This window comes from Stegostoma tigrinum, chromosome 9 (genome assembly GCF_030684315.1).
Source record: "Stegostoma tigrinum isolate sSteTig4 chromosome 9, sSteTig4.hap1, whole genome shotgun sequence".
Classification (NCBI taxonomy): domain Eukaryota; kingdom Metazoa; phylum Chordata; class Chondrichthyes; order Orectolobiformes; family Stegostomatidae; genus Stegostoma; species Stegostoma tigrinum.
This window is the reverse complement of record NC_081362.1, coordinates 14,463,362-14,490,697: the sequence shown is the minus strand read 5'-3', so window position 1 is coordinate 14,490,697 and position 27,336 is coordinate 14,463,362. Positions and strand designations below refer to the sequence as shown.

The following is a 27,336-nucleotide window of genomic DNA, read 5'->3' as shown; positions in this document are numbered from 1 at the left end:
AGTTGAATGCCCCCTCAGAATGCAGAGGAGGTACAGGAGGCCCAAAATTTTTGTTATCAGTGTCATTTCTTCCAGATGATTGAACTGCAATGTTGTCACCAAACAAGATGTCCAGGGTCATCATCTCAGTACTGTGTCACTCATGACTTGTGATCGGAAGGGGTGTATGGCTATCCAGTCCCAGTGGCCAACAAAGGCAATCCTATCCCAACAAGGCTGATGACTCCATTATACAATGCCCTATGCCAAACATAGACAAAATGCAACTCATTCTTTCACAAGTTCCGATGTGAGGCAATTTATAGGCTTCCTCAACATGGGGTTCTAATGTTTGGATTAGTCTGGGTGGACCTCGCAGTACATTTGATCAGATTGTACTGCATAATCCTTGCATGCTATGCTGTGCACAAAAAGGAGATATGCAGCAGCAGTCTTCGGACGAGGAATATGAGGATATTGAGCAGTGCAGCGTCAAGTACAAGAAGCCTGACAGGACTTAATTGACAATAGATCTGCGTTGGGTGATTGTAAACTTGTTGCTTCTCAAAAGGCCAAAAGCTGTGTTACAATCCCAGAAGTAAATGCAGCTTTTAGGTTTGTACTTCTTTTTCTTGTTCTTTAAGAAGTTTATGTTAACAATTAAAAACCAAAAGTGTGTTATGTTAACAATTGTTTAAAGGCTTTACATCAACTGGTGCTCCCATATGAAACAATCACAAGATCTTACATGATGATGAGCACTCAGGAAAGAATAGCACTCCTTCAGACAATGTTGTAACATGGTATGGTGCTAAGTGATGATAGTCTCTGTAGCTTCTTTCTTGTACTTGCAACTAAAATAACAATTGCTTAGGTAGGTGATGCTTTAAACTGCCAATGTATTTCCAAATGTGATATCTATGTGTAGTGGCACTTATGCACTTTAAGAAATTTTCTTTTTCTTTGCTCTCCCACTTCATATAATTGAAGTCGCATCAACTGCAGCTGGGATGGAGGGAGCCTCTCCTACAGTGGAGCTTGTTGGCTTTGGTGATTTAGATGGATGACCCTGGGACATTTGTGGCTACATGGCCCAGACATGCTGACTGTGTCCTAGCCAGATGCAGGTTTACACTTTTTTTGCTTAACATCTCTGAAGTGTCCTGGAATTCCATCTAAGCACCTACACACCTACGCATACAAGTGATTCAAGAAGGCAGGTCATCACCACCTTCACAGGGATACTGGGGATGGGCAATAGATACTGGCCCAGCCAGCAAAGCCCATTTCCTTCAATGAATAATAAAAGGGTCAGATGTCCGCACAATGTGAGAAACAGTTCATGGCCTGTTTTTTTTAGAAGAAAATATCCCTCATTGGGCAGGTCACCATTGTTGAGGTCAGGACAGCTCCTCTACAGTAAAGCCTGTGGCTGTAGCTGAAGCCAGGCAAGGAGGGACCTCCTGACACTTTTGGGGATCTGGAGGACTGCTGAAAAAATTCTACCTAGTCTGATTAGAGAGCTTAATAGGTTTAGTTGGCTATTCAGTGCTTCAAGGCAGCACACAGAACCACATACACTTGCTTGCATGCATAGAGGATGGAGTTCTTAAACTGATATATCAGTTGCCAGTGTAAAATTCCAGGCAGATCCACCTCCGTTTTCTGCTCCATCAAGGCCTAAAATTTCAACCGACTCTAATAGTAGCATGGAATACAATTGATTACTATCAACCTTTCTTTTGCCTCTTTTCCTGTGTAAACATAATTTCTGTATCTGCCAAAACGTACAGATGATCTGTTTCAATCCTATATGGAGACTGTTTAAGAGCAGATGCTTGAATGTAACTTTTAACAAAAATATCTTACTTAGACTCTAAGATTTCATCTATTTTCCCAGATTATCTGAAGGCTAGAGAATCATTTCTTTTGTGTAGACTGTAGTAACACATCATGTGGAATCCTTGACACAATTGAACATTGACCGGAAAATGGAACTTTTCAATGTGCAATCCCCCTTCATCTGGAACCCTCTGAATTCAGAGGGTTCTAACTCACTTAAGCTGAATAGTTACCCAGGAGAATGATAAGATTAAAAAAAGGGGTTTCCAACCCTGTTTGGAATATCTGAACCATTGCATAAGAGAAAACCGCTGGTGTAAACCTCTTCAGCCATGCTGTGATGCAGTTTATAAAGAAAACCACATAAGTCAAAGTCACTGAACTTTAACGCTTATTCAATATTCACTAAGCTATATTTCATAATTTAAGTGCAAATGTTTACATCTGGAATTTCCTTAACTGTTCAAAGGATGTTCAAGTAGAATTTCCACCTATCCTGACCCCATGGAGTTTCCTGAGTCAAGATTTATGATGTATTCATGATGGGAACCACATAAGTAACTAAGGACCTAACAAAGCCCTGAAAAACATTCTGGCAATATTACAGACAGGAGGACACAACAATTTTAAAGGAGTGGAAAAGCTCAAAAAATGATGAGACCTAGACTTCCTAGTGGCATGCCCAAAAATGCATCCAATATATTACCTCTCCGGATAGTAAAAATTAATTTTAAAGAACGTTACACTGTTCCCTGCAGTACTTTGAGGATTGCTGCTACCTTTATCTTGTCAGTCTCTAAGTGTAATGGAATCTGCAGAGAATATCATCTGCATTGTAATTTACAAGTGGCAGAAAGAGTATCACCGGTAAACAACTGTCTCAGTGAGGTGGAGATGAAAAAGTAGGTTTTCATAGACATGGCAATAACCCCACATCTCCCATCTTCCCTCATGATCACCTTTTATCCTGTCCAATTTGGAGTGGTATAGGCATCTTTTACACTGTAAAGAATCACAATATATACTTAATTTCTGATTTAGTTTATAACTGTGCAATGGTATTTAATCGCTTAAGAAAACATAATGGTAATTGAAACACTTCTGAACTAAAATCCTTGTATTCTTGTTTACCCAGGATAGAGGATCATGATGATGTCACACCTATCTTCAATGAGCAGACTGACACACTGAGATACATTTATGGTGAATACTTCCTGGCAGAACTAATAGAAGCTCAAGATGAAACGACCCGAGCTGCTGTCTGTGAGGTCTGTGTATAGCTTTGCTTTTTATCATGCTAATAAACTTATCCTCCGATTTGTTTAAAGAGCACCATGTACATGTTGCATGGCAATATACACTATACAGCTAAAGCAAAACACTGATAAGGGATGCAGAGAAAAAAAAACTAAATAGTATAGAGAAACTAGTAAAAATTTTAAAGCTAGTGAAGAATGTTAAAACTACTAATAAAGCAGGTACCGTACAAAATAAAGAACATTACATGTTAATTGCTCCTGTACCTTATAAAGTGAGTTTCAAAGCCTGGGACTACAGCATTGGACCTTCTGGAATTTATACTTGAACATATGACAATTTGGAAAATTTGGCTTGGACCTAAGTCGGAAATCAGTTGAGACTGCCAAATGTAGCTTGGCTGTGATCTCTAAAGATGCAATAACCTCACAGATTTCCAGCTTGAAATATACCAAATTGTGAAGAGCATTAAGTAATTAAGTACTTCTTTGAGCTTTTGAGTTGACTTTTTAGACATGCCTCATTCTAAGTGGTATTGAGTCAAACAAACCAAAACACCCAATGTGTTTGCTAAATGGTGGAGTTGAAAATTCATGATACTTCAAGTGACATATTGGACTGTTCTGTTAAATGTGAAAGATCAGTCAGATTTCCACCTTTTGTTTACCATCCCACATGTATAGGAGGCTTGTATGAGCCTGGCACCTGTAATCTGGATCAGATCCAGAAAAGAGGGAGAGGGAAGAGGTAAACTCATGGCTCTTCCATTATGGTATATTTCCAGTTTAAGTTCTGTGCATTGTAATAGCCTCTTCGTTTCCTTGCCCTCTCACTTCCATTAACTGTCAGAGATGGTTTTTAGTGAAAAGCAAATTCTGTTTTTGCAATACATATGTATTACATTAGGCCACACTGCCCTGCATGTGTTACATGTGACCATTGAAGACTTGTTGTGTTGGGTAAGTGCACGTTAAGCCAGAAATAAAAATATCACCTATGTGTCATATGCTATGTGCTCAGTGGCAGGCATATAAATATTGAAATAAGGAATCTACACTCATGGCTGCTTCACAAAGCACCCACATTAATTTAGCAGAGGCATGCAAAATGGAATGTGGTTCTTCCCCCTTCTAACGGATACACTTATCCATTTTGAACGTGTAAATGAGCGAAATATTGTTGAATTTCTACCTCAATAATTTTTCCAGTGGTATATAAATTGGCAAATAAAGAACTAAATTTATGGTGGCCACGTGGTAATGGACATACAATTTTCATTGTTAAGGGCCCAATTAGGGGTGAGATTGCAGTTTGTCTGCCATTTTGCTGGCATCTGATTGACTCCAAACCTCATTGGAGGTGGCCTCAATTCTTAAAGCTGGGGTCTATCAGTATCAGAGGATCCATGCCACAAAGAAGGAGTTGCATTCTCAAAATGCTGTGACTATTGCCAAAACCATTCCAGCAAATATGTTTTTCTTCCACCTGGATTTACCTCCTTATCCATATCCCCATTACATAATTATGTGCAGTTGTTCTCCCAGTTATTCACCTGCATTAGTCACACCCACCTTACCGATTAGCATGCCAAAGGTCCACATTGTCGCTATCTTACAAAAGATTGCAGTAGTAACCTTGCTGTCAGCAAATGGATGCTCAGGTGCCCCTTTGGACCTGACATTTGTGTTCCAATACTAACAACAAATTTCTGGCCAATGTTTGTCCAGAATCTCAAAAGAACCCATGATAAAAGTGAGAGGAGGAAAGTTTAAGGGAGAGGTACGTGGAAAGTTCTTTACACAGAGGGTGGTGGGTGCCTGGAACGCGTTGTCAGCGGAGGTGGTAGATGCAGACACGTTAGCGTCTTTTAAGATATATTTGGACAGGTACATGGATGGGCAGGGAGCAAATGGACACAGACCGTTAGAAAATAGATGACAAGTTAGACAGAGGATCTTGATCGGCACAGGCTTGGAGGGCCGAAGGGCCTGTTCCTGTGCTGTAGGTTTCTTTGTTTCTTTGTATAATACTGTGTTAATTTCATATGTTATGCAGGTAAATAACAGTGCAGTGGGCTTCATTAGTGTGAGCAGTGAAGTGAATGTCAAGTTACTGAATGAATGCTTTGATTTACGTCCATTTCATGGTCTTCGTAAAACTCCTGAAGAGGAAGCATCTTCAAAAATAACAATAACACCTTCAGGTACAAGTACCCATTTTATACTTGTATATGAGTGGAATATTGTTGCATTTCTATCTCAGTAATCTTTCCAAATATGCATAAATTGGCAAATAGCCACTTACCATCCCGACTTGGAAATATAGTGCAGTTCCTTCAGGGTCATGTTCTGTCCCTTTAGCTTGCTCCGCCATTCAATAGAATCATGGCTAATCTGACTTTCCTCATGTTCACTTTCCTGTCCTATCCCCTTAACTCTTGATTCCCCTGCTGAACAAGAACCTATCTCTCTCAGCTTGAAATATACACAATGACACTGCCCCCACAGCTCTCAGTAGCAAAGGGTTCCAAAGATTCACAAGCGTCTGAGAGAGGAAATTCCACCTCACCTTAGTCTTAAATTGGCAACACTTTATTCTGAGAATATGCCGTCTGGTCCTAGATGCTCTGACTGGGGGAATATCCTCTCAGCATTTACCCTGTCAAGTCCCTCAAGAATCCTGTATGTTTCAAAGAGATCACTTTTCATTCTTCTAAATTCCAATCAATAGAGTTTGGCCTTTGCTTATGAACCAATCCCTCCATACCAGGGATCATCCCAGTGATCCTTCTCTAAATTACCTCCATTGAAATTACATACTTCCTTAAGTAGGAGGACCAAAACTGCTCACAGTACTCTAGTTGTGATGTCACCAACACCTTGTACAGTTGGAGTAAGACTTCTCTACTTTGCAGCTACATCTTTTAGGATCCTAGGATGCAAGCCACCAGGACCAGGGAAGACAAACAGGAGGCTGGAAGAACACAGCAAGCCAGGCAGCATTGGAAGGAAAGGAGTAGTCAACGTTTCAGGAAATACCCTTCTTCAGGACTGGATGTGGGGGTACAGGAAACTGCAGAGAAAGTGGCGGCTGGGTGATGTTGGGCATGAGGATGGTAGCAGAATGGTAGTGATAGCTGGACACTGGTAGTAGGTAAGACCTAGTTGGTGGATGGAATAGATGCATCTAGTTAGTAGCTGGAAGGGAGAGTCTGTAGGTGGAATGGAAGGGAGGAATCTGGAAAGGGAGCCAGGGGATGTGTGAGAAGGTTATTTGAAATTGGAGAACTCACTGTTAAGTCCTTCAGGCTATAGGGTGCCAAGGTGGAAGACGTGGTGTTCCTCAAATTTGCAATCTGATTCACTGCGACACTGGAGGAGGCTGAGGATGGACATGTCAGAGGGGGACAAGTTCAAATGGGCATTGACTGCAAGTTTAGGCCGGCCACTTCGGGCCAAGTGAAGATGCTCCATGAAACAGTCACCTAGTCTATGTTTGGTCTCAAATCCTTTCCCTCCCACAACTACCCCCGACACCATGTCCAACCCACACCTATCACATGCTATTGCCCTTCCCCCCACCCTCCTTCAGCCTCCTCGAGACCCCCTAAAAAGCCCGCCCCTGAACCTTGCCGTATATTCACCATCCCCCCCAACCTCAAATGCTCTGAGACTGAATGTTCTGTCCTCAGTAAAGGGCTCATGTTTATACGTCTCTACCCCCACCTCGACGAGTTCTGTGCTGCCACAATGTGGAACTATTCTTGCTTCACCTCCACCTCCTGCCTTCTTCTTCAGTAAAGACTCCCAACCACCCTCTGGAGACCCATTTTACTGCCTCCAACTTTCCTCCTCCTCTTGGACACCCCCTCATGGCCTCTTACCCACCCTGGACCTCTTTATTGCCAACAGTCAACGTGACATCAACCATCTCATTTTCTCCACCCCCACCCCAACCACTCCAACCTTACCCCTCCAAAAGTGTAGATCTCCGTTCTCCGCACCAATCTCCATTTCACTATCAAATGGGCAGTGGTAGTCTGGAGGACAGACCTCTATGTCACAGAGGACAAATGCCGACTCTCTGACACCACATCCTACCTTCCCCTCAACCATGATGACCCCACCATGGCCCATCAAGCCACTGTTTCCCACTCTGTCCAAGACCTCATCGACTGGTGATCTCCCATTCACCGCCTCCAACCTTACAGTCCCCCAGCCTCACACTGCCTGGATCTACCTGCTCCCCATGACCCACAAGCCCAACTATTCTAGCTGAACCACACCATGACCCCCTCCAGCCCCGCTCCTTCCCCCGGCACCTTCTCATGTAACAATAAAAGATGCAACCTGTCCGCACGCCACATTCGTCACCTCCGCTCAGGGCCCTAAGCAGTACTTCGAAGTGAGCTTAACTTGTATTTTCCCCTTTTAGCCTACTGCATCTGGTGCTCCCAACATGGTCTTCTCCACATCAGTGAGACCAAATGTAGATGAGATGATCGTTTCACTGAGCATCTTCGCCTGGCTCAAAATGGACAGCCTGGCCTCCCAGTCACTGCTCCTTTTCAGCTCCCCCTCCGACATTTCCATTCTCATTTCCTCCAGTGTCGCAATGAATCAGATTGCAAATTTGAGGACCAACACCTTATCTTCTGCCTGAGAACCCTACAGCCCAGAGGACTTAATTCTCTAATTTCAAATAACCTTCTCACCCATCCCCTGGCTCCCTTTCCAGCTCCACCTCTTCCCTTCCATTCCACCTCCTGGTGCTCCTTTACAGCCACCAACTGGATTCAGCCCTCCCATCGACCAACCACGTCGGTACCTACTGCCAGTGTCCACCTATCACCACCATTCCATGACCCTCACTCCCCCTTTATCTGCAGCTCCCCCTAGCCCCACATCCAGTCTTGAAGAAAAGTATTACCCAAAACATTGACTTCTCCTTTCATCTAGACGCTGCCTGGGCTGCTGCATTCTTCCATCCTCCTGTTCGTCGACCTTGGATTCCAGCAACAGAATTTTTATTTTGGCTCAGTAGCAGTGAACTGTACTGTCTTTAGTCCCATTAGATTGTTGAATATTACTTCTTTAGTGATGGTAATGGTACTTAATTCCTCCCTGTATTCTTTAGTATTAATGAAATGTCTGAACTATCTTCCACTTTAAAGGCTGGTGGTGGTGAGCTGCTTTTGAACTGCTGCAGTCCTCCTGCTGTGGGTTGACCCACAGTGCTATTAGGGAGGGAATTCTAGGATTTTGACCCAACGACACTGAAGGAACGGTGATATATTTCCAAGTCAGGATGGTGAGGGACTTGGAGGGGAACTTGGAGGTGATGGTGTTCCCATATGTCTGATGCCCTTGTCCTAAATGGAAGTGGTTGTGGATTTGGAAGGTGCTGTCTGAGGATCTTTGATGAATTTCTGCAGTGCATTTGTAGATAGTACACACTACTGCTACTGAACATCGATGATGGAGGGAGTGAATGCATGCAGATGTAGTGCCAATCAAGCAGGCTGCTTTGTCTTGGATGTTGTCAAGTTTCTTGAGTGTTGTTGGGGCCGCACTCATCCAGGCAAGTGGGGGGTATTCCATCACACTCCTGATTTGTGCCTTGTAGATGGCGACAGGCTTTGAGGAGTCTGGAGGTGAGTTACAGGAGGCTGCAGTATTCCTAGCTTCTGGCCTGCTCTTGTAGCCACTTTGTTAATTTGGTGAGTCCAGTTGAGTTTCTGGTCAATGGTAACCCCCAGGATGTTGAGAGTGGGGGATTCACTGAAGGTAACACCATTGAATGTCAAAACATGGTGATTAGATTGACTCTTATTGGTGATGGCCATAGCCTGGCATTTGTGTGGTGTGAATGTCACTTGCCACTTGTCAGCCCCAAGTCTGGATATTGTCCAGATCTTGTTGCATGTGAACACGGACTGCTTCAGCATCTGAGGAGTCATGAATGGTGCTGAACATTGTGCAATAATTGGCGAACATCACCACTTCTGACCTTGCAATGGAGGAAAGGTCATTGATGAAGCAGCTGAAGATGGTTGGGCCTAGGACACTACCCTGAGAAACTCCTGCAGAGATGTCCTGGAGCTAAGATGATTGACCTCCCACAACTACGACCATCTTCCTATGTGTCAGGTAAGACTTCAAACACTGGAGCGTTTACTACCTGATATCTATTGATCCCAGTTTTGCTGGGGCTCGGTCGAATGCAGACTTGTCATCAAGGGCAATCACTCTCACTTCACCTCTGGAATTCATCTCTTTTGCCCATGTTTGAACTAAGGCTGTAATGAGGTCAGGATCTGAGTGGCCCTGGCAGAACCCAAACTGGGCATCATTGAGCAGGTTATTTCTGAGCAGGTGATGCTTGATAGCACGTTCGTGCCACCTTCCATCACTTTAGTGATGATCGAGAGGAGACTGATGGGGTGGTAATTGGCTGGGTTGGATTTGTCCTGCTGTTTGTGTACAGGACATACTTGGGCAATTTTCCACATTTTCGGGTAGATGCCAATGTTGTAACTTGATTGGAACAGCTTGGCTGGGGGAGAGGCAAGTTCTGGAGCACAAGTCTTCAGTACTATTACAGGAATGTTGTCAGGGCCAGTAGCCTTTGCAGTATCCAGTGTCTCCAACTGTTTCTTGATATCACGTGGAGTGAAGCGAATTGGCTAAAAACTGTATCAGTAATGCTGCGGATCACTGGAGGATGCAGAGATGAATCATCCACTCAGCACTTCTGGCTGAAGATTGCTGCGAATGCTTCAGCCTTATCTTTTGCATTGATGTGCTGGGTTCTTCCATCATTGAGAATGGGAATATTAGTGGAGCCTCCTCCTCCAATGAGTTGTTTAATTGCCCATCACTATTCACAACTGGATATGCCAGGACTATGGAGCTTAGACCTGATCCGTTGGTGGTGGAATCGCTTATCTGTGTCACCTGCTGCTTTCACTGTTTGGCGTGCAAGTAGTCCTGTTTGGTGGCTTCACCAGGTTGATACCTCATCTTCAGGTATGCCTGGTGCTGCACCTGATATGCCCTCCTGCACTCTTTATTAAACAGGGTTTATCCCCTGGTTTGATGGTCATGATTGAGTGGGGATATGCTGGGCCATGAGGTTACAGATTATGCTGGAGTACAGTTCTGCTGCTGTTGATGGCCCACAATGCCTCATAGATGCCCAGACTCGAGTTGCTAGATTTGTGTGAAGTCTGTCCTATTTAGCACAGTGAGAATGCCTCACAACACGATGGAGGTTGTTCTCAATATGAAAGTGGGACTTCATCTCGCCAGGTCACCAGAAGCTCTGGTTCCTATGGACTGCCTGTTGAGACACTGGGGATCTAACAGTGAATGGGTAAGTCTTAATTCTCTTCTTGTCATGGCAGTCAGAGTCATGTGGGCGGAGGGGTGAAATCAGAGGGTGTCAGAAGTGGGGGCAAGATGGGGGCTGAAGAAGGTCACTCCTGTGTCCCCCATCTTGCCCCCACTTCTGACACCCTCTGACACCATCTTTGCCTTCTGTTATCACCAAATAAATTCAGCAGGCTGCTCACCATAATTTCCCAGGTGGGAACTAACTACCTTTCTCTCCCACTGTGGAAACAGGTGATCAGAAAGGTGGCTACTAACTGAGCAGTAAAGTGCTTTAATTGCTGGCAAGTTAGGAAATTTTCCCATGGACCATCTTACCCAGCACTTAGTTGCAGAAGAAACAACAAAGGAGCTAGTTTCTCTCTAGAGCAAACACGTGTAATATGTTTCTCCTTGTCACTACCTCTCTCACTACCCTCTAAGGGGTTAGAATTGTTGAATTTAATGTTGATTCCAATAATCATAGGGAAAGGGCATTAAGCAAACTGCTGAAGCTGAATGGATTTCTGATGGATTTCATCCTTGGGTCTTAGTGTGAGTTCTTTACAGGAAATGTTGGCTAATTTTCATCAAACTTCTCATGCTGGAGGACTGTTTGCGCTGTCCTTGTCAGGTTAATCTGAGGAAATAGACTGTTCAAAACCATTTCAGCTCACAGAAAACTTCCAAGTTCAGACTAAGAACAAAGAACAAAGAAAATTACAGCACAGGAACAAGCCCTTTGGCCCTCCAAGCTTGCACCGATCCAGATCCTCTGTCTAAACCTGTCGCCTATTTTCCAAGGATCTGTATCCCTCAGCTCCCTGCACATGCATGTATCTGTCTAGATACATCTTAAATCCCGCTATTGTGCCTGCCTCTACCACCTCTGCTGGCAACGCGTTCCAGGCACCCACCACCATCTATGTAAAGAACTTTTCACGCACATCTGCCTTAAACTTTACCCCTCTCGCCTTGAAATCGTGACCCCTAGTAATTGAGTTCTCCACTCTGGGAAAAAGCTTCTTGCTAACTACTCTGCCTATATGTCTCATGATTTTGTAGACCTCAATTGGGTCACCTCTCAACCCCTGTCTTTCTAATGTAAATAATGCTAATCTACTCAACTTCTCTTCATAGCTAGTGTCCTCCATTCCAGGCAACTTCCTGATGAACCTCCTCTGCACCCACTCCAAAGCATCCACATCCTTTTGGTAATATGGCGACCAGAATTGTATGCAGTATTCCAAATGTCGTCACACCAAAATCCTATACTAGGCAAGCACTAATGCTTACAACTTTAGATCGAGCACTGTTTTATTCCTTGTGAGTCCCATATGCAGTCATTTTAAATCTCAGCCCTCCTGTGTTCTAAAACAATAGCTTGCAGTTTTACAGATATTGCTGTGTAATGTCCCAAGATGTTTCACAGGAATGTAACCTGACAAAAGTTAACAGTGATTGATTCCAAGATCTAAACTAGAAGAAAAATAACCAAAAGGTTGATCAAAAAGATTTTTTTTCACAAATTTCTTAAAGGAGAAGAAAAGGAGTAGAGCAAATGTCTGCAGGCTAGTCAGCCCCATAGTCAGTATTGCAGAGAACTTTACTTGCAAGCAGCCTTGCTTACCTTCACATCTATAGTTTATGTGGAGTTAAGACCAAAGGAGGTAAAAGCTGAAACAATGATTTCAATTATTGTAGGCTGTATTGTTGTAATCAAACACATATGACGCTTAATCTGACTCCTAGAAGTTAATTGAGGAATTATTGACTTTTTAGAAACTGAAAACGAAAGCGCTTCAACTGGAGCTTCTGAAGATAATACAGATGAAAAGGTATGTCACTCGTCACGAAAAAGAAGTGCAATCAAAAGTCTTTCAACTTTGAACAAAGCTTTGGAAAAGAAATTTGTGTAATGTTTCTCAGGGTGTACCAACTACTATGGCTGTTTTGTGTTCAGTTAAGTCCCTAGTTTCTTAAAATCATTTGGCTGAAATTTTCTTTCCTATTTATCCTCTGAATAGTTTGCGCAGTTTATCCATGTGCTCTGTGCAAATTGCATGTGAAATTTGTTCTCCTCAGGTGAGCCATTATTTTAGACTGCTTCGTTGCATTTTACATCTCCTAAAAGTTCTATAATAGCACCTCAAATATTACATCTGGTCTTTACCTGATGCGTACATTAGCTCAAACATTTTCTGAGTTCCAGCGAAAAGCTTCCATGCCGATTTAGTGCTGCTAGAGTAATATTCTTCAGTCATACTCTTTGCCAGTAGAAGTAAAAGAGATAGAATTTCCAGATATTCCCATTTATTTGACACAATATTAACCAAGAATTTCCATAAACTTTGCTGAAATATCTACAGTGTTTCTCTGCGGTTTCCATTAATCTTCTGTTATAGAGGAAGAACTAGGAAAGTCCTTTAAAAATTTTAAGTGCGAGTGGAAGATCACATTGCATCAGCATCTGAAAAGTTGATCCATTGGTCCAAGACTGAAACATAGCATGTTAATTAGTTAAAAAGTGTGACAGACTTTCACTCTCTCTGGTTCTGTCCGACCTGCATATTAAACATCTGATTGGGACTCATATAACTAGATCTTCATTACTTACAAATATTGTGATGAAATGTAGAAACAGGAAATCAGTTTTCACTATTTATTTTATCTCCTGACATGTCCTGGAATCAACATGAGTGAGCTCCAACAATTACAGCTATCTTTCTTTGTGCCAGGTATGACTCCAACACTTTTGAGTTTCCCTTGACTCCAGTTTTGCTGGAGAAAACTGCCTCAGATCTAACAGGATATAGCACAGAACATGGCTGGCCCAAAAACAAATCTTTTGTAGTGACCAAATTGTTTTTATAGAAAGCAGCTGTCAAATTCTATGAGTACACTGGTGTTATAATCATGAAAACTTCTGTTCCCCAAACTTTTGGATGATCAGAGAATTCATGCGGTGTTTTGGTGTTGCTGTATATCCACTTGTAAAATGTTCTATTCAAATTCCTTCAGCTAATTTCAAATCTGTGATAAAATTATGTGCTAGGTGTAGAGAAGAGAAATGTAAAATCAGCATTAGAGATTAGGATTGAAATTTGGGGATCAGAGTTGATATCTATATATCACAGCATAAAGGCACAGAACAACTGGTTGAAATATGCAAAATGTATTTGTGAACGCAAGTTGTCACGGAAGTAACAATGTTGGTTGAATGAGCCTTTAATTAAGTTGACTCACATCCTACACAAGGACTGTGGCCTCCTCATCACACTACAGGTATATCTCCTAATATGCAAGATTCGTTTAATTCTTTAGATGTGATGAAGGTAAAATACTTATTCAACAACCAAATCAGACAATGTCAGTATTTCCCCTATCCACCCCTGGAGATGTGAGATACCACACAAAAAAGCAGTGCTATGAGTCAGTGACCATCACTACCACCAGCACCACCAACCCAAGTAGGTTCCAGATCTCAGGAGTATGCCCACCAAAGTAATCTGGGGCATGGAAGCAAAGCAGCCAATGGATTTCCTTAAGCTCATCTCCGGTTATTGAAGTGGTATCAAGATGTAGTAGTAGGAAAAGAAAGAATAAAGAAATTGAAGTTACTTTGAGTGCATGGGTTCCAATCTTTCTGTGTACCACTTGCCATAAATATAGCGCTTTGTATGAGAGTCCTACGGTATGTTTCAAACTGACTTTATGCTTTCCTTGGAGGCTACCTTGATGATTAAGGTGCAATGATCATATGATGCATGATCGTCATGTGCAGTGGTGCATGGAGCGCTGAGGCTGTGATTCACTGCTGTCCTTTGAGGGAAATATAACTATGGAAAGCAAGAACTTAAGCTAGATGGTTGGGTTTTGAGTTTCAATCAGCATAGTTAAGCCCCTCTACATCTCAGTAATAGATCAGTGACCATTTCAAATGTAGACCTGGGTGATACAAGTGCAGCCCCATTGTAATCACTCATAACTTCATATTGATAGAAAAGTAAAATACTGCAAATACAGGACATCTGAAATGAAAACAGAACGTTCTGGAGAAACCCATCACATCTGGCAGCGTCTGTGGAGAGAGAGACAGTATTAACACTTTGATTCTAATCATTAGTCAGGAGCAGGATGTTATTAGTCCAAAAGGATCAAATTAACTTCAAATTTATATGGAATAAAGTAACTAAATATTTTAAAGATATAAAATATGCATTCCCTTGAGGAATGCCTTGTGCCATAATTGGTTTATAGTGTTGAGTATCCTGTTTTGTTCCCAGCTGCAATCATGCTGAACAAGTCAGAATCAGGGTTATACCTTGATAGTGCACAAGTTTTCTTTTAGTTCATGATGGAGGTCAATCACTAAACATTTCACAAGAGGCTGTCAATATCCTTTTTACAAAAACACAAAAGAAAAGTATGAACTTTATTATTCTACATAATGATTATTCAAATAACCCCATTCCAATCATCATTTAGCCCAGCCATACAAGTACTCAAACCTCAGAGAAGACTAACTCTTATTTACACGCTAAACTTTCTGGCTCAGCTGTTGGCTGTAATTGTTTGTTTTCAGCAAAGTGTTGTGCAATCTGTAGATCGTATTTTCTTCAGTTAATATCCCAGCCAAGACCCTTTAAAGAAACAAGTTCAGCTCACTATTATTTAACATGAATTTTTTAAACCCACATTTTCAACAACCTTGGAGCATATCTTCCTTTGTGATACTTGCCAGCCCTCTGCTTTTGGAGCATTCCTTGCAGTGTTTGCTGACAGTGGAACTGCGGAGCAGTCACACTTATGTGTTCACTTGGAAATGTGCATACGCACTGTTCCAGACTCTGTATATCATTGTATCGTACGTGAAGATGTGTAGACAGGGTGGGCAGTGGGGTGTGGGGACAAATGGCCCATTTTCCCAACCCCGCTGCAAACCCCGGCCCAGTAGCTCTCCCCTTGCCTGACCTCTGCCCTCACTACTCCAGCCCAATTTCTCCACCTCCACATTCAGCCCAATGTCTCTCCGCACCACCTGCCCCAACCTGATCTGTACCCCCCACAATTCTAGCCTGACCTCTCCTCCCAGATCTATCTTCCCATCTTCCCCAGCCCATTCTTAACCCCCTCTCTGTTAACAGTCACAAGTGATAATGTGCATACATGTATTTGAGGGGAGTAGCATGCATGTTCCACAGTGTCAGCAAGCGTAGTCATTTTTACAGTAACTTAAATATCTTCTAAATATCGGGGAGGCAATGGCCTCATGGTATTATTGCTGCACTGTTAATTCAGAGGCCCAGATAATGTTCTGGGGACCCGGGTTCAAATACTGCTATGGCAAATGGTGGAATTTGAATTCAGTGAATATCTTGAATTAAGAGTCTAATGATGACTGTGAATCCATTGTCAATTGTTGGGAAAAACCCATTTGGTTCGCTCATGTCCTTTAGGGAAGGAAACTGCCATCCTTACCTGGCCTGGCCTACATACTCCAGACCCACCGCAATGTGGTTGACTCTTAACTGCCCTCAGGGCAATTAGGGATGGGCAATGAATCCCAGTGACACCCTCATCTCATGAATGAATTAAAAAAACACTTACACATAGACAGAGAGATAATAGGAACTGCAGATGCTGGAGAATCCGAGATAACAAGGTGTAGAGCTGGATGAACACAGCAGGCCAAGCAGCATCTTAGGAGCTGGAAAGCTGATGTTTTGGGCCTTAACCCTTTCTGATGAACCCATCCTACCTGCTTGCAGACTGCTAAAAGCAGCTCCTTTACTGGCCTCCTTTCTCTGGATAAACGTGCCTTCTGGCCCCTTCTCTCGCTCTCTCTCTCTCTCTCTCTCTCTCTTTCTCTCTAGCGGTTGTAAAACTCAAGTTAGAAAACACATTAGCAATTATATTTCCATGTTTTGCTGGTCATTTAGCTGAAATCACATGATTTCAAATGAATGCTGTTTTGAATTCAATGTTCAAAATTATTTTGTGGGGTTTCTAAAAATGACAGATCTTTGCAGGACTGAAAATCCTAACTATTATTATCCTCCATTTCAGAACACAAGTTCTCAAATAACAATATATTATGAATCTTTATAAAAGTCTGGATACATTATTGCAAAGCCGTTTGCTGTGAGGTGTGTCCACAATCAGGTTATTCAGGCCCTTCTGCCTCATCTCACTACTGCCCTGGCTTCCTCAGCATCATCATCATTAGTGCTCATTCCCTCAGTGTTTCCATTGGACTCCTTTTCTCCTTCATCTTAGGTGACAGTCAGCTGCTCTGTCTCCCCATCTTCTGGGTTCTCACACTATCATTGAGCTAGGTTGTGCCGGGCACAGCAAACAATCTTTCTTCTCAGACCCTGTCTAGTGAAAACTTGAATGCACTTCCCAAGCAGTTCAGGCAGTGGACCACTGTATCTGCAGTATACCATTTATCTATTCAATTATGTCCCAGAGGACGCATAGGCTGCGTTTCCTGGATAGTAGGCATACGTCTGTCGGAATTCTTGCCTGTGGTCACAACAAGCTGAACTTTGATTGAGTGAAATTCCTTCCAAAGAACAAAGAAAATTACAGCACAGGAACAGGCCCCTCAGCCCTCCAAGCCTGCGCCGATCAAGATCCTCTGTCTAACCTGTCATCTATTTTCTAATGGTCTGTGTCCATTTGCTCCCTGCCCATCCATGTGCCGGTCCAAATATATCTTAAAAGACGCTAACGTGTCTGCGTCTATCACCTCCACTGGCAACGCGTTACAGGCACCCACCACCCTCTGTGTAAAGAACTTTCCGCATATCTCCCTTAAACTTTCCTCCTCTCACTTTGAACTCATGACCCCTAGGAATTGAGTCCCCCACTCTGGGAAAAAAGCTTTTTGCTGTCCACCCTGTCTACACCCCTCATGATTTTGTAGACCTCAATCAGGTCCCCCCTCAATCTCCGTCTTTCTAATGAAAATAATCCTAATCTACTCAACCTCTCTTCATAGCTAGCACCCTCCATACCAGGCAACATCCTGGTGAGCCTCCTCTGCACCCTCTCCAAAGCATCCACATTCTTTTGGTAATGTGGCAACCAGAACTGTACACAGTACTCCAAATGTGGCCGAACCAAAGTCCTATACAATTGCAACATGACCTGCCAACTCTTGTACTCAATACCCCGTCCAATGAAGGAAAGCATGCCATATGCCTTCTTGACCACCTTCTTGACCTGCGTTGTCACCTTCAGGGAACAATGGATCTGAACACCCAGATCTCTCTGTTCATCAATTTTCCCTAGGACTTTTCCATTTACTGTATAGTTCGCCCTTGAATTTGATCTTCCAAAATGCATCACCTCGCATTTGCCCGGATTGAACTCCATCTGCCATTTATCTACCCAACTTTCCAGTCTATCTATATTCTGCTGTACAGAAATTTGGCTGCATTATACCACAGGTCTCTGATCTTCGCAATTGTGCAACAGATTGGCCCTTGTAAACGAGTGAACCAAGCAATCCTGCAAATCCAGTGGCTCAGATGCCTTAGTTGCCTGGGTGCATGATGAACTGGACAAACAGATTTGCTTTCCTGTAAAGGGCATTTGTTGAACTCACAAGTGCATCTATAGGCTGCCAGTTGGTCGAAGTCACAAATAATCCCAGCTGATTTTTGAAAGAAACCAATCACTAAGAAATTCAATGCGGCTGTTATCTGCAAAGCCACAGGACCTCTCAAGCAATGTGACTACAGATCTGCCTGCAGAAGTAGCAGATACAAGCAACAGCTTCCATAAATTTGTGAAGATGCCTCTAGTGTTGCCTTTTGCTCATCCTAACATAGCTGCAACATTTTTCTGTACGCTGTCTGTCAGTAGTCTGCATGATATTGCTGAAGACTCTGGTTCTCTTCTTCATGTTTGTTTATCTTTCCACAGCTGCAGCCCCTAAGCCTTGTGTCCCTGCTTCTGTTGGCATTGTTCTTTCTCCTTAACCTTAGCAGAGGGGCAGCACCCCTTACACTGTAAGTATTTGTACAACAATAAAGCTTGGTCACAAAGGAGCCAAGTAATAGAAGGTTGCACTCACTGGAACTTGGAGCAAAAAGACAACCCCATTAGATACACCCCTCATTTATAAGGACAGGTTTGCGAACACTCCAGTTCCCATTTTTGGCTAACGAGTTTGTATCCATAAATGTAATTCCAATGGGCTGGAGTGTTAATGATATTCATGATATTCTAATGAATGCGAAAGAGACTCTTGATCATGAAGATCTGGTAGGCTGATCTGCCTGAAGGGTTCTGAAAACTTAATAGTACAAATTTAAAACACTGTTGGGCAATAGAATTTTTATCTCCCACTCAATTAAATTCCCTGCCTGCACTACTAATTGCTTAGATGGGCCTGGAAAATTTATGGTTAGTTCAAGAATCATGATTCTGCATTCAGAAAATAATTCTGAGTTGAGAAATAATTGTTGACAATTTTCTGGAGCAATTTCAGTTCTAGAATACAGTTTTGTTTTCCAAATTAGTTAAAATGACATTATTGTAGATGTCTCATTCATTGTGAACATACCTTCAATGTACATCTATTTTAGTAGAAATTTGTAAGACTCCTGTAGTTTCAGCATATCTTCACATTTCAGTAGGTGTTGCTGCAAGCCTTATAGGTTTAGTCAATACTGACAAAGAATAATGTTTATGTATGCTGAAATAATTAGTACGTGACTGAGTGTGCAAGTGCAAATGTAACTAAATGTAATTTTTTTACCCCTTGCCTCATCTTGCTGCAGGGAGAAGTGTCAGACAGTGTTGAAAATGCCAAATTGCCAGATGGTGATGTTGAAGACCGAACAACCAAAGAAGCAGAGAGCAGCAGAGAGATCGCTTCCAGTCCAAATGACAGCCATTCTTCAAATGCTTTTTGTATTCAGTTGTTCTGCATTGATGAGGCATATGAAACAAGGCAAGTTCTAGAGCAATGTTAATTATTTATATTTGTCAGTTAGTGAAGATTATGGTAAAGGAGTTCCAAAAAGTAAGGTGAGATGGTTGAAGACCCGTTCAAAAGGAGTAGTGGACAAGGAGACAGGTATCCAGAAACTGAACTACAGGATGTGAGAGGGGATGTAAAGCTAGAGTAGTTGCCAACATATGGTGCCATGATGCCTTACGAGTTTTTCTTTTGGATGATGTTGAAGATTTTCAACATTATCTTTTGGAGGACGGGAACACTAATAATAAAGGAAATATTGAAGATATCATCCAGAAATAATGAAAACACGGACAGAGACGTTAACCAGCAAATAACACCGCCAAACTGGTTATTTATCTCAATATTTTGTGATGATTTTAGTTCTTTGTGTGCCCAGTTAACACTAGAAAAACAACTGAAATGCAAAATTTCCTGTTTTATTAATAACTGAGCCATTGATGGTCACAACTACCCTGGCCTTGACAGGTGCAGTACAATGGTCAGCATGACTGAGCCAAAGGATTAGAGCTCAGAGTAATGTTGAGAGATGAAGTCATAATTCAAAGAGGTATCAGTACTGATGGGCTGAATAGGGACTGCCAGAAAGAAAGGAGCATTGAGGAGCCCCTTGATTACACAGGCTAAGCGTGTGACTAACTATGTCAAACGTACCCTGCGGTACCTTCCATGTTCATGTAACTCATAAATGCATACTGGAATTGAAAAATGTTTGTGACCACATCCAGCATGAACAGAGTAAGTTTTCTTTTTCTGTCTGAGCACAAGGGTTTTACTTGTGCCTGATATGAGGCCCTACAAGGGGCAATTACATTAATCAGGCACTTGAAGTCATTTGTAATCGTAGCACATTGCATGTGAAATGCAGTCACTGTCCATGTAATACAAATCATAGTCACACATGATCTTTTTGTGCTCATAAAATTGTCATCTGTCTTTATGTTACTAATTGTGTTATTTGTGTTGAGTGGTTCAAACCAATCCAAATCCTATATCTGTTGGCTTCTACAAATTACATTAATTCCTTCTAAATATGTGCAAAAAAGGAGATTAAGTATCTTAACATGATTAACATGAAATTAGTTGATCTCATCTGGCTTTGCAAATAGAGACGAAGGGCAATATTTTCCCATTTTGGGTAAAGTGTGACCCGTGGTGCTCCATCCATCCTGACTTTCAGAAACATTTCTCATTCAATCATTTGCCCTTCACCTCATTAAATACACTCCTGGGCTTCAGGGAACCTTCCTCAAGATTTGTGCAATGGAGAGGTGGAAGCACTAGCCATGTCAGGGCCTTCTATGATTGTGCTGTTGGTGAAGTATTTAAAGCCCAGTTGCACACCATTTCAGACACTGCAAGTCAAGAATAATCCCTAAAAAAATCCTTTTCTCAGCTGATTGCACAGGAGGCCACGACACCAGACCGAGCCAGCCTTAGGTACAAATACAGCACAGGCCATTGTTTTGTCCTGGATAAAAATGGATGTCCAGCACTGTAAGAAGTTCAGTGTTAATGGGAACTGCAGATGCTGGAGAATCCAAGATAATAAAATGTGAGGCTGGATGAACACAGCAGGCCCAGCAGCATCTCAGGAGCACAAAAGCTGACGTTTCGGGCCTAGACCCTTCATCAGAGAGGGGGAAGGGGTGAGGGTTCTGGAATAAATAGGGAGAGGGGGGAGGCGGACTGAAGATGGAGAGAGAAGAAGATAGGTGGAGAGAGACTGACCTATCCCCTCCCTACATCCCCACCTATACTCTCCTCTCCACCTATCTTCTTTTCTCACCATCTTCGGTCCGCCTCCCCCTCTCTCCCTATTTATTCCAGAACCCTCACCCCATCCCCCTCTCTGATGAAGGGTCTAGGCCCGAAACGTCAGCTTTTGTGCTCCTGAGATGCTGCTGGGTCTGCTGTGTTCATCCAGCCTCACATTTTATTATCTCAGAAGTTCAGTGTTACCATCTTTGCTCTGCTACCTCACCCTCATAGGCCCATCAATCACTGTACCACTCAATGACTACAACTCTTGATGTTGCATGTATGTTACCTACTCAATTATTCTCTCCCTCCTTGTCATCCCAAACTACTAAGCCTTCCTGCCCTCTGTTCTTTCTGCTTGGTTACTGGGACACCTTACCACTGTTCTGCTCATGCATCATTACTAACTGCTGTTCCATCTCCATCTGTCACAGGCAATCCTTCCAGTTGAGTCATTGCAGGAAATATTGGGCGAGTGTAATATTCAGTTCAATGAGAAAGCAATGGGATAACTAGTCTCAGATAATGTCAGAAGTCACATGACACCAGGTTTTGGTCCAACAGATTTATTTGAAATCACATGCTTTTGGAGCACTGCTCCTTTTTCAGGTGAAGTGGAGGGGGCACAGAGGCACAGAATTTATAGGCAGATAGATAATCGCAAGATAATTCCAGGTCGCTAAGAGTGTCAACAGAAAAGTACAAATAGTGTGAATAAAGTGTTAACAGGCTGAATACCAAGACTTTGCAGATAATCAAAAGTGTCAAATGGTGTGGGTAAAGTGTCAACAGGTGATTAACAAGTGAAGTGATGACTTATGAACCTAATAATTAAGGAAAAGAGATAATTACAAAAATATCAAGACTAAGATGGTGTTGAGACTCTAGATTTTTTGTAATTATCTCATAGGTTCATAGGTCATCCCTATGGAAAAGAGAGAGGGTGAGGGTAAAGGAGGAAATGAAAGAGAACATGAAAGAAAACGAAAGAGAAGCCTGTGGAAGGGCAAAGGGCAGCAGAAAAGATTGAAGGAGAGGCAGAAACTGAGAATAATGATTGGTTTCATACCATTGGTCCAGGATTCTCTGCAAATTAAGGAATGAACGATGGGAAAGGGGAAACAAATTAGTAAAATATGGAGATGGAAGGTAAAAAGGCACAGATTTCAATATGAGAATGGAAGAGAATCATTGATAGATGTAATTGGCTGTGCTCTACCTCCTGGCATGGAGGTGCTGATGTTGGACTGATGTGGACAAGGTCACAAATCACATAACGTCGATTTATAGTCCAACAGGTTTATTTGAAGTCACGTGTTTTTGTCACGCTGCTCCTTTGTCAGATGAAGTAAAGAGAGCACGCAGACTTTTTAGTCAGAGAGATCAACAGATCATACAAATGGTGTGAGTGGAATGTTGATAGGCTGAATAATAGGTCTTTGTAGGTGATCCAGGGTGTCAGATGATGTGAATAAAGTGTCAACAGCTGAGTAACAAATGAAGGGATGACCTAAAGAGATGACCTATAATCCAATTAATTGAGGCAAAGCGATAATTACAAAAACTTAAAAAAGGAGGTGGTGCTGGAGACAAACCAAATGACTGGAATAACATGCTAGGTATAAGAGCCACATGCCGAGGGTCTAACCAAAGTAACAAGTAGTCCAAAACTGTACAAACTTATGATGGTAGAGTGATCATAACAAGTTGTCAAGGTGATATTGTCAAAACAGGACAGGGAGGAAGATTTTATGCAACAGTATTGTGGGGGTCACATGTAGCACAACATGAGCCTTAAGATCATGGTTGAGGCCATCTTCGTGGGTACAGAAATTGGCTATCTGTTTGTGCATGGTAATTCTGCGTTATTGTGTATCTTGAAGGCTGCCTTGGAGGAAGCTCACCTGAAGATTGTAGGTTAAATGTCCTTGACTGCTGAAGTGTTCCTGACTAGGAGGGAACATTTCCTTTCTCGTGATTGTTGTGCGGTGCCCATTGTCTTAGCATCTGAATAGTCTTGGCAATATTCTATGCCTCAAGGTATCCTTGCCTGCAGGAGTGTGGTGGACAAAATCTGAAACCTGCTGTGTATGTGGTGGGTGGTGTTCCCATGTGTGATGCTAATATCCACGTCAATGATCTAACATGTCTTACAGAGGTTGCCATGGCAGGGTTGTGTGGTGCCGTGGTCGATGTTGTCCTGAAGGCTGAGTAGTTTGCTGAGAACGATGGTCTGTTTAAGATTTGGTGATTGTTTGAAGATGAGAAGTGGAGGTATGGAGATGATTTGGCAAGATGTTTGTTGTCATTGATGACATGTTGAAGACTGCAAAGAACATGGCTCTGGGGAAGTCCTGGACAACAAAGGGTACTCGATCAGTCATATCCTGTATCTGTCTTTCAAATAGGTCATTGCAGTGTTTTGCTGTGCCTGTCGGAACTGGTGATACTGAACATCATATCCCATTCTTATGAGGGCATCTTTCAGTATCCTTAGATGTCCATTGTGTTCTCCTTGTCTGAGCAAATCCTGTGTATGCACAGGGCTTGGCCCTAGAGGACAACTTCCATAGGATTCCCTACTTGCTGGTGTATGAAAGGGGTAAATGGTTTGAAACTTTCGATTCAGTTACTGTTCTGCTGTCCATTTGGTGTTATGATAACTGAATTTACTTTATGAAAGCGTAACCATGGCTATTTTTCCTTGTGCTTGGTGGTGCTTTGATTTCTGCTAAATGGAGTGTGATTAGTCCCAGAATTTGTGGATCACTGGGAAGTGTATGAGCAATTCGAGGTAATATGTTCTGTTTAGTTTTAATATGGCTGAGTGAGGAATTGGCCATTTTTGACAAGCAGAATCTCTTGATGTAGAACAGCTTGAAAGAAGTAGTCAGTAAGAACATTAGCAATATAAGGATTTGTAACATTCTTAGTGGCATTGAGACAAGAGGCTGTAACCAACACTTCCACAGACTATTGGATGATCGGTGTACAACTCTCAGATTATCAGTGGCGATATAAGAGCAAAATCCTCTGCTGGAAGGGCAGAGCCTTGGCATCTTGGCAGAGAAGATGAATGACAGACAGGAAGCCATGCCTTGAGAATAGGAACACCGTAGACCTTGGTGGCATCACACAGTGGCTGGAAACCATAGCAACTTGTAGGTCACTGTTACCTTATTTGCCAGGACTGGATAATAGATTCAGTTCACAATAGATGAGTCCTCACAGGTACAGAAAGTGGAGGAAATACTCAACAGGCCCGTTAGCATATATAGCTAGAGGAGAAGAGTTAATGCTTTAAGTTGAATGAGACTCTTCTACAGACTCTTCTTCCTTCATGTACGTATTCATTATCGTCTCAACTGCCATGGCTCTTTAATCCACTGACAGTGCAGGATGTTGCAACTCTTCAATCCAATCTCCACAAAGTCTGTGGATGACTGTGCAACAACAAGAGATATCCCTTTACAAGATGATACTCATCCCTCAGTGAAGCCAGCTGCTAATGTTGCTTCTGAAAAGATGTGATCCTAGAACCTGGAACAGTTGAGTGGTGTCCTACGATTCACTCCTATTTGATCATGGTGAGTTGCTGTGTTCTTCATAACATGATCCTCCAGAAAGGCTTGGACTTTGAGGGAGTTGAGGCTGTAGAAGGAGACAGCTCAATGAGTAAGTGGAGGGGCAGTACATGGGGGAGTAGAGTTGGGGGTGGGTGGGGCAGGTGGAGAGGCAGCATGAAGTGGAAAGAGAGGATGCAGAATATTGCAGGTTCTGCAGCTAAAAGAGGATGTGAATGGGTATTATGAGAATTGCCCTTAATGCAGAGAGCTATGGGGCATCTCCAGAGACTAGTTTTTGTTGGGGCTGCCTCCATTAATTGTCCCTGTTGTACGGATTTCTGCTACTAGAGGAGCTCAAGGAGTCCAAGAATGATGATAGCGCAACATGGTGTTGCCACCCTGACCTTCATCGGTAAAATCCTCAGTGCTTGATTGGCCCTTTAGATGGATAAAACTTGATGCTGTCCGTGGAATTGGCCATTCTCTGAGTAGGGCGATTCTTGTACTCATAACTCTGAGCTTTTATGACACACATGAATTTAATAGACTCTTCCACTCTGCCTTTGACCATACAGTGTCTCAGGGAACACTGACATGTGGCCACCCATCTCTTTCTGCTGTTCATTTCAAATTTGTACATGAGCAGCATTAAGCTGACATTCAGACTCAGCAATGATTCTATGCCACTCCATGTGGAAAACCCAGACTGAAAACAATTGAATTAATAAAGCATCCACTTGTGTTCACTTTAAAACCGTTGAGGAACTACTTCGTATTAAATGAGGTTATAATTAGTTTTTAAATAATGTACTAACTTCGTGTTACTTCTAACCATCCTCATTGGTCCTGAAAAGCTAGTTATACATTTTTCAGCATGCCAGATTTTTCACATAATGACAAATTCACACATTAAAAGATATTTATTTTTAAAAATGTTTCTTCACCTTTACTTTAACTTCTATCCTCATCTAATCATAATTATTTATTTTACTATCTGAAAAATTACATTAAATGTGAAAGATAACAATTCCTTTTAACTTCTTGGTTTGTTGTGTGTGAATATTTGAACACATTTTGCTACTTGTGTGCTTGCTAACATCACTGCTGTGTACTTGAGGACATCCCATTAATTTTGTGATCAGAGATAATGGGAACTGCAGGTGCTGGAGAATCCAAGATAACAAAGTGTGGAGCTGGATGAACACAGCAGGCCAAGCAGCATCTTAGGAGCACAAAAGCTGATGTTTCAGGCCTAGACCCTTCATCTTTTCTGATGAAGAGTTTAGGCCCGAAACGTCAGCTTTTGTGCTCCTGAGATGCTGCTTGGCCTGCTGTGTTCATCCACCCCTACACTTTGTTACCATTAATTTCATGCCAGTTTTATGTCTTGCTATGATGAGTCTTCACCCCTGTCAAAATCAGATCAAATTTCATTTGAAAAAAATCCAAAGACCCAAGAGCTGTTTCAGAAGTTCACTCTTCATTCAGAAAAAAAACTTAAGTAACTTAGCTCTGCCTTTACATAACTTGAGATTGTGACTCTTGGGCCTGAATAACCTAATTAGTTAAGACTGTCTACAGAACACAAATTGTGTCTTTATTATAGAATATGGAATAGTACAGCAGAGAACAGGACCTTTGGACGGCTGTATCTGTGCTGACCATGATGCCATCTAAACTAATCCCATTTGCCTGCACATAGTCCATATCCCTGTATTCCCTGCCTGTTCATATGTCTGTCTAAATGCCTCTTAAACATTGCTATGATATCTGTGTTTACCACCTCCTCTGGCAGTGCGTTCCAGGCACCTACCACCTTCATCCTGAAAAGCTTTCCTTGTATATCCGCTTTAAACTTTTCCCCTTTTATCTTAAACTTACGCCCTCAAACATTTCCATCCCGGGAAAAAAGACCCCAACTATCGACCCTATCCATGCCTATCATAATTTAATATATTTCTATCAAGTAGTCCTCAGCCTCTGACAGTCTAGTCAAAACAATCGAAGTTTGTCCAATGTCTTGTTCGATCTAATACACTCCAGTCCAGGTAACATCCTGGTAAAACTCTTTGCAACCTGTCCAAAGTCACCACATCCTTCCCATAGTGTGGCGACCAGAACTGCACACACTACACCAAATGTGGCCTAGCTAAAGTTTTTATATACCTGCAAAATGACTTGCCAACTTTTATACTCAGTGCCCTGACCAATAAAAACAAGCATTTTGTATGCCTTCTTTACCACCTGATCCACTTGTGTTGCCACTTTAAGAGAACTGTGGAATTGTATCCCAAGATCCTGCTGTATAGCAAAGGGTCCTAGTATTTACTGTATATTTTTGTCTTGCATTTGACCTCCCAAACTGCATCATCCCACACTTGTCCTGATTAAACTTCATCTGCCATTTCTCTGCACAACCTTCCAACTGATCTATATCCTACTTTATTCTTTGACAACCTTCCCCACTATTCACAATTCCATCAATTTTCATGTTGTCTGAAAATTTACGAATCAGCCCATATATATTTTCATCAAAATCATTTATATATATTACAAACAAAATAGA

The 27,336-nt window shown here is 42.2% G+C and overlaps 1 protein-coding gene across 2 annotated transcripts in view; it reads left to right on the top strand.

Moving 5' to 3' along the window:
* The window catches only part of cfap61 (cilia and flagella associated protein 61), a 175,708-nt gene that overhangs the window by 31,030 nt on the left and 117,342 nt on the right, over positions 1 to 27,336 (top strand). For both annotated transcript variants that reach the window (XM_048535623.1, XM_048535622.1), the window contains exons 7-10: positions 2,957 to 3,089; positions 5,134 to 5,281; positions 12,231 to 12,286; positions 19,244 to 19,416. In XM_048535623.1, coding sequence (XP_048391580.1) covers positions 2,957 to 3,089; positions 5,134 to 5,281; positions 12,231 to 12,286; positions 19,244 to 19,416 — 510 coding nt within the window. The remainder of the gene's footprint in view (positions 1 to 2,956; positions 3,090 to 5,133; positions 5,282 to 12,230; positions 12,287 to 19,243; positions 19,417 to 27,336) is intronic.